A 13,283-nucleotide genomic window follows, 5' to 3' on the forward strand; every position below is an offset into this window, starting at 1 on the left:
ATAAAAGAACTAAGAATTTAAGCTTTTGAACGGACTCTCTATATTAGAAATTTCAACCTTAAAAAAACCTTTAATATTTTGTATAAATTTGTTTTATTTTTTGCAATTAACAGAAGTAGCTAGTCGCAAAATCAACCATTTTAAAACCATTTAATTAAGCAAAACTTCTGCTAAAGTAGCTAATTACAAGTATTAGTTTATTAGTTTACAGAGAATGATTTGTTAATCGTGATTAATTTGTTCGCTTAGTTTCTTTCACGAAGCACCCGTCGATGAATTGTCCTTATCTGCTCGATACCTTTTCCATCTCGTTGGCTCGTAGCACGACATCGCCGTTTCGACGATTCGAAGACCTTCTTGCAAGTTTCGGTTGATACTGTTTACCACTCCTGTTGAATTACTTTTCAAATACCATCTAATGTAGCATTACGAAGAAAAAGACGTTACTTCAGGAAACCAAATCCAAATAAATCTATGAGGCTGATGTCGGGTGCTTTGGTGGATATGTCCGCTGCAAAAATGTGGTTTGATCTATCGTCAGCCTTCATCTTTTGGAGATAAGCGGTTTTATATGTAGCTGTGTGACTAGAAGCTTTATTATAGTGAAGAGTCACTTTGGCTTTTTCTTCAGGATACAGATTTGGAATTTCACGTTCCAAATATGGTTTCAAAATGTTCTCCACATATTAATTAGCGTTAACTTTCACAGTTTTTGGCACTGTGATAAGAGGAAGTGTTCCCCGGCCCGTCATTTCTCCAACAATCATAAATCCTTCGGGCCATCTTTCGTGACATTTGACAAGCCATTCTTCTGGCACTTCCTGTCCGGGCTGCACGTATAGAATTTTTCGAGTTCCATTAAAGTAATCAAGGTATATATACCTTAATTACTTCAATGGAACTCGAAAAAAAAAAAATATATATATATATACGTTTCATCCAGAGTTGCCACGTACTCGCTTTTTCCTCCAGCCAGATGCCTCTCGTAGAGCTTCCTTGCGTTAGTCTTTCGGTTCTATTTGTGCGCAGATGTGAGGCGATGTTCAGATACTTTTTTTGGTAGCTGCTTGCAGATCTTTGTGTATAATGGTGTTAACTGTGAACTGAGATATACCCAGACCTTTTGCAATGGTCCTCTGTCTAGATAAATTTTCTTTTCTAATCATTTCCTAACTTTCCTTATCTTATCCTTACTCCGAGATTTGCGAGCCCTTCGAAAAGTTGGGTGTAACTCACCAGAAGGATTCGCTTGTCGCTTTTTCGTTTTGTTACTAAAAACTCAGATACATGTAGACTGGAAAACTTCAATTCAATTCTTCTTGAAAGCTTTTACAACATCGCGGGATAGAAAACTTTCATCGCAAAGAAGTTTGGTGTGTACATCAGTTTCGCTCGCAACTGCTGCTTTCACTTTTAGAACACTCGAACTCAAACGTTCTTAGAATGCAAAGAAAAGCGAATTATACCAGTTTTCAAAATTTGATTTATATTTGACAAATAGAACGAAATATATCCGATCGTGAATTTGAGTCATAATTAGCAAATCACCCCTATAGAATGGAACAAAGCCGAGACCACATAGTCGCAGGAAATTAATTACTCGTAGCCAATTTCTGTGGCAAAGGCTTGGTTACTATAGGAGAACTTTATCCCTTATGTTTTCGAAGTGTCAGTCAGCGTACACAGTTAAAATTTTTGTAAGGATGCAAGCAGTCGGTAGGGTGGCCGAGCTGTCTAAGGTGCTGGTTTAAGGCTCCAGTGTCTTTGGAGGCATGGGTTCGATTCCTGCTAATGCGTTCTTTTACGTCTAGTTTTGCGTCAATGTATGCAAATCGAATCGTTGGTTTCTCCAACTCACTTTCGTCACTCGCTGTTTGTCGATTCGTACAAAAACGGACGAATGAAGAACAATGACATTGCTACGTTTGCACAACGAGTTTATTGCAATCGATGTGCGCATCGACACTACATCCGATTCGCGCTAAAAGTTCCTGAGTAAGATTTTTGTTTTGTATTAGGTTGTGTAAGTCTGGGTTGGGTATATTACAGAACTGCTGGTATAGTAAGAAAAGTTCTGTTCTTTCTCTCTCGTATCTATAGCAGTCAAAGAATAGGTGATTTAAATTCTGTTCTTCTTCACCGCAGTCGCAAGCTGCAGTATGTCTTCTGCCAATTCTTTTTAGGTACTCATTACTGTTGCAGTGTCCAGTATATAATTGGCTGCTTAGAAAGTCAACCGAAATCCATGGTAAATCTTTTATTCGTTTTTCAATACTTGGCAGAAGGCAGAACGTATGTCGTCCATTATTAGTGTTCGACCATCTATCTTGCCACTCTTTATTTGTTTCATTCCTTATTAGCTTTCTAATGCTTGAAATTGGAATTTTTCTGTAAGTGTCTACTTTCTCTAGTGTTTTACACAGTGCGAAAGAACCACTAATAGATCGTTTATCTGAACTATTCTTAACATTCTATTTTTATAACTTCGTATATTACTGTATGCCATGGTCCGTTTTAGCAATTAACATCTTCCTCACTTTTTGTATCAGTGGGCACCGCTTTGCACATGCATTGTGATTAACTTCTCTCAGATTTTCTCTTTTGGAACCAAGTTGTATTTTCTATTTTTGCGTTTGGTGTAATTACAGATAATGTAATACTTACAAACCATTTATTCAAATAATATTAAAATTTTACAGCACTTCTTTCTTTTCATCAGTATTTTTTAATCGTATTGAATAAGAACACGATCGGTATTATTTGCGACAGGCAAGTGGCAACTGATAAGAGACGAAGGCACAAAATGCATACCGTGAAAGAAAGAAGTGCTGTAATATTGTATAAATTTTCAAATAGTGTGTCGATTAATGGGAGACAGAACAAGCACCTCTTATCACAATAAAATACAAAAATGTTACTGGCATCTCACTTTCTCCCTTACGTTGTACCCCGGTAAATTATTTTCGAAAAAAAATTGACGTTAAGACACGAAACTTTAAGCTTCTTCGAGATTCACTTCGCATCTTAACACGATTCTTCACTGATTTATTCTAATATTTTAAACGGAGATTTGTATCGAGTCATGTATTGCAGCAATTGTAATATTAGACGTGGCAAAAAATATATTTACAAAAATACGACAATAATTTTTATTCCGTATTATTATTTGAAAAATATGCAGTTTGTCATCTACAGTTTTTCTTTAACGATTTTATTCTATTACTTCATATGCATAATTGAGTTAAACTTGACATATATCTTCATAATTATCGTTGTAAGCTATATAAAAAACAAGTATAACGGCTCACATTGAACTATTAAGTTAACTTTATGCGTAATTTTATCATTATTTTTAATGGTAAATTAAGAGGATAAAACAGAAGGGTAAATTTTTAAGATAAATTTGATCGTTCGTTTGTATTGATTACGGGATTTACACAGAATTTAAAAGAAATTTGTCTATAAGTTAAGAAATGACTCCAAGTTAAGTTAATTAGCTGATAACAACTCTTTATATCGCATGCTTATTATCTTTATTTCGTTTAGTTTCGTTGTCGAATAATTTTATTTTCCTGTAGAATAACACTAACAGAATAGCAATAACGAAAACAGTCTGAACATTAAAGCAATTTTTATCAGGTTTTAACGGTGTCATTTATATTGCATTTTAATAAAAGTATTAAAGATAAAAATACTAGCTTGCCTCTTTCGGGTTCGTGTCTCGGTCGGATCAGAAATATTCACGTAGATTCCAATAAGTCGGACTCTCCGCTCTCGTTGTAGGGATGGCCGAATCATACCACGAGTGCGAACAAAAGCCCTCTTAGTGTTCGCGGAACCGAGAGTTTAAAAGTGCCGAACGAATGTGTTTGTACGGAGCAGCCCAAAAGTTAGTTAACGGTGTTTTATTCCGCGTGCTCCAGATGCACATAGAATAAAATATATATTGTAAATACGTATTGTAAACTGAATTTAGAACAATGAGTTAAAAAAAATTAGTGGAATTTGTACTACGTAGAATACGTAATAAAATTTGTGAATTAGAGCAGTCAGTTAATCATTAACTGACTTTTAAGCAAATCTGTATTTATAATTTTTTCGTAGGAAGTTTGTGTTGTTTCCTTCGAATTTTGTCAATGTAGAAATATTTTTAACGAGGCCCTTATCGGGTTAAAACCTGAGGGTAGATATTCCCTTATTGCTCCCTCTAAAGACGATGTAGGTTTGCGTGTTGTCGATGTGCTTTGCTGTTTGAAATTTTTAAGTGTCGATTAGTTTCTTGACCTCCTGTCTATTAAACTCGTTTTCGTTGTAGCGCTACCGAAGAAACGAAAAACTGCGCAACAACCTTTAAAGTTTAAAAATAATTATTAATAATTAAATCTTTCCTCAATGACGTTTTCTAAACCCTCCCGTGAAGATTTACCTTTAATACTTGTTATTTATAATGTGAATGCTATAAAATTATAAAGCAAAACTTCCCATGTTTTCTGATTGTAAAAATATTTTTATATTTTCATTTTTTAATTTAAATATATATATATATATATAGGCCTATATATGGGTCTAACGATTATAAATAAATAAATAAGAATTGGCATATGAGATTCAATTTTTATTGTTTTGTAGTTTTTTTATTGTCAGAACATTAAATAAAAATAAGTGTTAGTAGATAGTACAAATTAATTACTATTATNTATATAAATGTTATTAATAAATGAGTTACTTAGCGTACAAGTAAATTTAACTTATTTTAGAGTCGACTTTAATCATTATTTATAAATATAATATATATTGTTATGTGTTCTTATCGATATCTTACTTTTATTTAACGCCTCGAGATATCGCTAAAATTATCTATGATTTAAAAAAAATATTATTTAGGACTCTAGTATACAAGACACTTTAGCTACTAGCTATAAATAAACACGATAAAATTCAAATTCTAAAATAGTACACTTATTATTAAATTATGCAGTTTATAATGCATTTTTCCGCAGTTATGTTTGCAGATATTCAATATATATATACTGCATATATATTTTATATACTAGGAACTTTTCTCGACATCCGAAGGCCCCATAAACAGTTATATTCATCGATTTAAACTTTTCATATTGAAAGTCCAAGTTAAAGAATGTAGCTGTTTACTAGGTCTTATGTATATAGGCTAGTATAATTGTGCCATTTCATTTTACAAATTATACGATGCTGCATAAATAAAGATGTAGCAACCGTAGACAGCTTTAATTATGCCTTAATTATTAAATTATTCATGAAAATCTTAGTATTATTATAAAAATATTTACACTCTCATCATTTTCGCCAGCAGACAATCTTTAGTAGGCTATATTATTGCTAATTTTTGCGATGCCTGGAGCATTTGAATTATTATACCTGGAATTACGTTATTTCAAACGACCTAACCTCTCGGGCATGTAATAAAAGTTTCACCCATTATGATTTTTTTTCTTTTAACGCTTTGACAATAGTCGCGCCCTTTGGTGACGTATTACTTGCGATATCTATAAAATCAAGACTTTTTAAATTTATTTTATTTTATTTAAATAAATGGAAAGAAGATAAATGCTAAATTAATGTTTTTTACGTTATAATGTAATTTATGTTAAAAAATCTTAAAATATTTCTTTAATTCCTTATATTGTTAGTACGAAAAACTTCCAAAAGTCAGTTAACCGTTGTAAAGACTAAAAGTGTGTTTTCTTGTAACTAATCAAATACTAGTTGTTCGGCTATAGCTGGAATATTTCGGAATTTAATTTGATTATTCCTTAGAAAATGTCATTGACAACAACTTCGTTACTTTTTTTTACCTAAGTTGTAAGATGCTAAACGAATTGATCACGCGTTTCTGTTAATATAAGAAAACAGGAAGACGAGAAAACGCTATGACAGAAATCGCGCGCCTTAAATTGTTCCTATTCAAGTTTTCTATTACTTATAAATTAATTATTGCGCTGTTCCCGTGTTTTCAATTATTTTGTAAAAGAAAAGTATACGTTTAAAAAGATGGCTGATAAATTTACACATTAAAAATACTAGAAACGAGTAAAATATCTTGATTTTCCCCACGTCGATTGTTCTTGGTGATGGTCTTTTAAACATAGTTTATGATTCATATTCACAAATTACGGTTATTTCGTACCATCCGGCATATATTATAGATTTTAATTCATGCTCCAATTCATTCTTACTTTTTAAATTTGTTTATAGTTCCCGTATTAAACCTTGACATTCGGTATAAAATAAAATTTATAAATAGATTTTTCGTATAAAATAGTATAGATTTTATCGATTACTTACTCTGTAAAACGAATTTTTAAAAATACTGGCTTAAATTCAACAGGTATCACTGATATAAACTGTACTTTTGTTTACTGAATTTTTTGCAAAAAATATTTTATTACGGATTTGTGTACGTTTCAATTATTAAATATTGATTTTATTCACGAGTTCAATAATTTTTCTTTAATTATAACGTCTTTATTTTGACTAGATTCTTTCTCTAAACATATTTGACAAGTTTGCTGCAGAGAGAGCAGGCAAAAACGGCATGAAAAACGCCATTGGCGGAAGCGAGCTTGACCCATTTATGACTAGGTGCAGTCTGTTCGCCACAGGAACCGGCAGAGGAAATTAGCTACGGCCATTTCTGTTATCAGTTTTTTGAGTTACATGGCATTCCGAAGCGCGATCTTAATACTTTTGCTGTGGACGAGTGACACGTATCGAGCGGAAGATATCGATAAACAATGGACGCGCCTAGAGCACAATTTTCGACGTTTGATAAATAGTGGCTATCATCGTCTAGAACCTTTTCTAGCTACTATCTTTTCGCAAGCTTCGAAAAACTGTTCCAGAGATTTAAATCGTCTATTAAATGGTATCAAAAACATGGAACCGTGGGCATTTACTAGTGAGTATAGTGGTATTCTTTGCTTTCTCGAAAGTCTCTAACTTATAAAATCTATAAATATATACACTTTATAAAACCTAGAAAGTAATCGTTACTATTGTAATAAAATATATACCCGCAAACATTATTTTAAATATAGGATTAATCATTTCTCTTCGCGCATTCGGAAAGTGCAAAGACGTATTATTTATTTACAAATATAGAGATTCGATTATCTGAAAAAAGTATTGATGGAATTTTTAAACAAGACTATTGTCCATTAAGTATAATAGGTGAGATGATCTTATTAATATGTTCTGAGCATTCTTCTCATTTGTAAACATTCCATTAGTGGCTACATCATTGGTGATTCATAATTTTGCTTTCAGCTCATCCCTCCTGTTAAAATAATGACTATATTTTACATAAAATGTCTTTAATATCATTTAGTACATAATCAACTAATTTTGACTTTTTAGAAAAACGCAATTACTAAAATTGTTAGGTAGAATTTTCAGAAGTAATGTTTATTTTTATTTTGATAAGACATCAGTCGTTCGTGCTTATTTAAACCACGAATAACTGATGTGGAAACACCGTAAACACACGCCCATTATTTGAATAAAGTCTCTTATGGAATTTTTATAAAATAGAAATCATGCATTACACAGAATTTTTACTAATAATATTATGTGGAATTTCTTTATTAAACTAATTTATTTTTAACAAACTTATTACTCTTCTCATTATTAAACACGAAGCCAAAACAATAACATATTAGTTATATTGTTGAAAATACTGTAGGCCTATTCATTATGATATCTAGGTGTGGATTTTCAAATCTTGCATAGTGTGTTTTAAGGGCAGTAGTATAGGTAGCTCGAAAGTTAGTTAACCGTGTTTAGTTTTGTGTTCAAAGTAAACATATAAATACGAATCGCTAACTTGTGTATTAAATATGAAACTTCGACCTCAATTTAGGCGCTACAATGGTTAACTGAGTTTTGGATTACCATGGGTATTATTTGTCGGAAAAAATGCTAAATTTGAATTGATAATTTTAAAATAAATTTTAAGTTTTTCAGTTTAATTCGAATTTTTAATCGATTAACGTTCGTGTATCATGAAATCGATTTAATCCTTTGTAGAATAATATACGGTATTTAATATAGACAAGCATCGGTGACATTGATGTTCAATAGATAACTTTTTATATTCGTCTACAGTGAAAATTAATTACGATTGAAATTATGTAGGCCTAAAACAATTTATTATATTAATGGACAATGCAGAGCTGCCTCGTGTGATAATTTTTTCTGTAAAAGAGTCATGGATTTCTGACCTCACTTCCTTAACTTTCTTTTCTTAAATATTAGCCTTCGTTACATTCGTCAAGCGCAATACGAAGAAAAGATTCGACCGAATTCAAATTTTAGATAGTAGCCAATAGGATTCAATTACGTGCTTCAAAATAAATGAAAAATACTTTAGATTGAATAACTGAATCTAATATCTAGTAAGCAGCTAGGTTTACCGTATGATGATAAAAATTTGATAATTATTAAGCTCTTCTTCGCAATAAAATCATAAAAGTCTATTTTCGTTATTGGATCTATAATATTTTCGAGAATATTCGTTTAAAATTGTCTTTCATTCTTCCGAAAAAAACGAAAAACAATAGAAATAAATAAAAGAGTGTTATAATTGTTTTTTTTGTGTCAATTGTCTCACTCATTATGTTTAATAAACATAAAACAGAACTAAAATGAGTAATCATTACCAAAATACTGAGATTTCTTGGGCAGTATGAGCGTTATTAAATTATCGAATCGAGAAATTTTTAATAAGATGTTTAATTTTGACGTAGAACATTTAATTATAATTATATTTTTTCTTGCTCTAGACTTTATATATAGTTATTTATAATGTACTGTACAGTATAATCTAACTCAAAATTCTCTTAACCACGTTTCATGTGTTTTGGGTACACGTGTGATTATGAATCATTAACTGAATTCAAAACAAATTACTTGATGTACAAGATCATTTGTAAATCACGAAATAAAATGGAAAAAGTAAACGTAATAATTATAAATTAATGAAACAGTAAAAATATAAGCCTCAAAAGATTTCAAAAACGTGTAGTACTCGTGTACTAACGCGTAGACTCCCACACACAGTTAATTAAGAATAGTTTGAGAACGGGCCCGACCTAGCTGGCCCACAACACGTAATCGCCTACAAAGGTAACTGCCAGTAATGATACGCATTTCCATGCCCAATATCTCCTAGCGTTATTTATATGGGAGCCGGCCCAAGTATGGTAGAATGCCATAACAAATATTCATTTTTGTGGAAAATTATTATTTTTATAACAAACAGTTTATAAAAATAATGAATAATTTGTTAATCGAGCCGCTTTTTGTCGGTGACTAATTTGATTTGTTTGATAAAATTATTGGTGGAGCCAGGCTCCTAATGACCAGCCGCCTCTGATATTTACAATAGAAATTTAGTCTCTGTGATAGAAAACAAATTTTTGTAAGCCTATATTTAATTATTTTAATTTCGACTGATATAGCTTATAAGTACGTATAAAATAATTTATAATTGGGCTGCAATTCGAAAAAATTGTAGACCTATAAATTCCCTGTCGCCTGACCGTCCTTCTGTCTGTCTTTTCTTCATCTCGAGAATAGGGTTAGATACACGAGAGACGACACTAGAAATGGAAACTTTAGAGGCAGGAGGCCTCGATTAACTATATAAATGCTTGCTGATGCAAACCGTAAGTCACGTTATTTCAATTCAAAAATTGTTTTCCGGGAGGAATTAAATAGATGACCGAAACGACTTCATTGCTAACGGAAAAGTATGATGTACAGGGGCAAGACACGACTAATTTGCGGTGGAGAGCATATATTTTAAATTAAATAAATTAAAAATATGATTATAACTTGCAGCCCGGCATTTTGACCATGTCACAATAAATAATCGTTAAATTAATACTGTTATTTTTCCAAAAATAACGATAGTATCTCTTAGAAGAAAACATACTACTGTGTATTTCGTACTGTAAATTAAAATTGTGCATTAAATTTATAACAGTAATTCGACGACGAAAGTAAACTAATTAATTTACTTCAAACACTTCGAAATAAATTGGTTTACCCAGAAAATTTTGTATTATTATAAAAAATAGAAAAAAAATTAATGAAATTTGAAAATTAGTTTTGGACAAGTAAGCTACAAACTACTTTTAAGTTTTATTTCTAATTCTGATGTGCGTGAATTTACAGGTATTAATTCATATGTAGCTGCACGTCGATTCTAAGTAAATAAGTAGGTTGCAGTTCTATAAATAAAAAACTATAGGAAAGAATACTGACCGAATCACACTTCACATGAAAACACCTTAATCTTCTTGATATTTATCGCTTCAAAAAATTGTTTTAACACATGTTCTAGACCACGGGTTCCCAACCTATGGGTCGCGACCCAGAAGGGGGTCGCGACGGGTTTTCTGTGGGGTCGCCAACTTATGCAGTAAACTAAAACAAAATTTTCACTATAATGCAATATTTATTTTTAATGGTGTCTTAAAGTTTGAATAATTTCATATATTTTTAAAAAATTAAAATAAGTGTAATCTGAGTACGCTGTTCTGTCACAGTTGGTTGAATCACGTGTTGAGAGTTTTGAGAGGAATAAATTAAATGTTGAGAACGACACGAGGTTGGCGTTAACAAAATCTCACTCGCGAATTTTGAGGCTGGTTAATAATACATGCAATGTCAACCATCTCATTAAATTAATTATTAAACATAATTTAAAATAAATTATACTAAAAAACTAATTTCATTGTTTTTTAATTACCTTATTAAAAATACCTTTTTCAATTGTATCGGGGTCGCGGGTCACTTGGCTTTTATAAAAAGGGGGTCGCTACCCGAAAAAGGTTGGGAACCGTTGTTCTAGACCGAAAATACAGAATGGCCCAAAAGTCATTTTACCGAGGCAAACACTAAATTGCTTTCTTATTGAAATATTTTAATTACTGACTTTATCAATTTTGCGCAAAGACAGTTGTCCTAAACTGTTTACGATTCATATTCCTAAGTGTTCCTGGAACAGATAAAACAATAGTTAAATAACTTTTCGGTTATCTTATAATTATTCGTTAAATTATAGCATACTAAACATTTTGTATAATAATATTTTCTTATTATCTATTTCAGTGCTAGATGCATCAGCTAAACCCACAGATGGAATGATCAGTGGCTCGTTAACTTCTCTCGGTTCTTACGATCAGTGCATCGATAGCGAGATTCCTTCCTCTGATTCTTTGCATCCAAATTTCAGTGGACAATATTGCACAATAAAAATCAAACCGCCACTTCCACCTCGGCCTAAAAAGTATCGTTTAGACAAACCTCTAGAAAACTTTTCTAATGTGTCGTCAAATAATAGCGTAGGAATTTGTTATTTCTGAAAAATATCATGTATTTTTTTATATTCCACAGTTTCGTATTGTTTATTTAGATTTTGGCATCGGCCAGCCAAATGGCTCAAGTCTTCTACTACGTTTCGTTCAGATACGGCATCTGCTTGCCATCGACGTGCAATGGCAAAGATGTAGAGAGCTTTGCAAGGAAAGGTAATTAGAAATATACGGGGGTGATTCAAAAGTCACAGAAATTTTTATTACATCTAAAAAACCCGCTTCTTTTTAAGCATTTCTGTGAAAACCGCATCGTCTTACCGTAAATAGTTTGTGAGTTATTAATTTTTTAAAATTTCTGTGACTTTTGAATCTTTCTGTATTTCTAATCAGATGAGTTATGGAATATTGTAAACCAAATTGCTAATCAATTTAATATTTTATAGCGGGAGAAATATTTCGACTGAATATCACAATACCTCAATGCGAAACAAAACAACATTTCACAATGCAAACGTTCCAAATATTGCCAGCGTAAGTTCAGAGTACAGGAAATAATTTTTGAAATGAATTTATCTAGAATATTTTTCTCGTCACAGGTATATAGTTACAGGAAGTGTGTTATCATTAGCGAAGAAAGACTTTAAATATATAGCCAGACTTAAATTGATAAATTAAATAATATGCGTAAATGTATAAATGAATGTGTATTTGAATAATAACATACAAATGAAATAATAAAAGTTTATTTTTTAATTTTTACAGAGTTTTCATTGGATTACTTTTATCGATGAATATAATAGGTACTTCTATGTATTTATGTAAAATGCGAGCACGACGTGCAAATTACTACGATAATGGTAAGTTATGTGTTATATGAAAGTAATAAAATGAAGATTTAATTAATTATATACAACTGAAAAAGCTCCTTGAAATGTTTTAGTTAAAGTGAATGAATTTCTAGAAAATTTCAATATTTTTCGAAATGGCAGGAAGATTTTGGATACGACTCATTCTTCGGATTCGCTCGATATTTTGCATGGAATGAAATTTTTAACTATTACTTGGATAATTCTAGGACATACTTACAGTAATACTAATTTCGAACTTGTGCGTAAGTAATATGTTTATTTTTACAATAATTAAAACTGACTAGTGGAAATAAGTAACAGTAAGAGTGATAACTAATAGATACTTAAATACATTTTTCTACTTTATGAAAAACATTCGAATGCTCTCATTGAGGCAGATTAATTATTTTAATTACCATTCCGTGGCATTTATCAATATAAAATGTTGGAGATAACAACATAAAATGTAACTTTTAATGTAATACAGTAAAACTTGTCTGAAACAGAATTATCCGGCGTATTTAGCGGCCAAAATTTTCCATTTTGACAGGTTCCATTTTATAAGGAGTTATTACCTTATTAAATCTTCTAGAGGGGAGAAACAGCGGCATTCCATTGTTACAGTTAACTACTTTACAAACAATGAAAATACAGTCGTAACAAAGGAAAAAAAAATATCTACAACTCGTCATCAAGAAGTGGACCATAATTCCCGCGAGTTAGATCATTATGATTTAGAATTATTCTGCTGTTGTGACGAAAATTCCCGCTTTATTCAGTCACACGTTATGTATTTGGTACCCCAAAAATTTTTCTTTTCGCGTTCGACAGATTTTCGGCTTATAATATTGATACAATAGTATTTTATATACTAAATCATTCAGTTTCGACATTTATTTTCGATTTAAGCAGATTTTAATCTTATAGAAGGTTCGGTTTTAGACGTGTTTACTTACATATACGGGTATATACACTTGGTTTATTGAAATGAAATAAAGAAAAGAACTTTACAATTCGTAACATATATTAATTAACTCGGATAGGGTTAATTACAGAACAACATACGATAGTCGAT

The 13,283-nt window shown here is 31.4% G+C and overlaps 1 protein-coding gene across 1 annotated transcript in view; it reads left to right on the forward strand.

Moving 5' to 3' along the window:
• Nucleotides 1-1,964: 1,964 nt before the first annotated feature.
• Nucleotides 1,965-13,283, forward strand: part of LOC111624157 (nose resistant to fluoxetine protein 6-like) — a 32,910-nt gene continuing 21,591 nt past the window's right edge. Inside the window, exons 1-7 of the mRNA XM_023366954.1 lie at nt 1,965-1,995; nt 6,518-6,937; nt 11,155-11,387; nt 11,459-11,573; nt 11,804-11,891; nt 12,123-12,217; nt 12,301-12,471. Of these exons, the coding sequence (XP_023222722.1) occupies nt 6,697-6,937; nt 11,155-11,387; nt 11,459-11,573; nt 11,804-11,891; nt 12,123-12,217; nt 12,301-12,471 (943 nt within the window). The 5' untranslated portion in view covers nt 1,965-1,995; nt 6,518-6,696. The remainder of the gene's footprint in view (nt 1,996-6,517; nt 6,938-11,154; nt 11,388-11,458; nt 11,574-11,803; nt 11,892-12,122; nt 12,218-12,300; nt 12,472-13,283) is intronic.

This window comes from Centruroides sculpturatus, unplaced genomic scaffold (assembly GCF_000671375.1).
Source record: "Centruroides sculpturatus isolate CEXI.00-Female unplaced genomic scaffold, Cexi_2.0 scaffold380, whole genome shotgun sequence".
NCBI lineage: Eukaryota > Metazoa > Arthropoda > Arachnida > Scorpiones > Buthidae > Centruroides > Centruroides sculpturatus.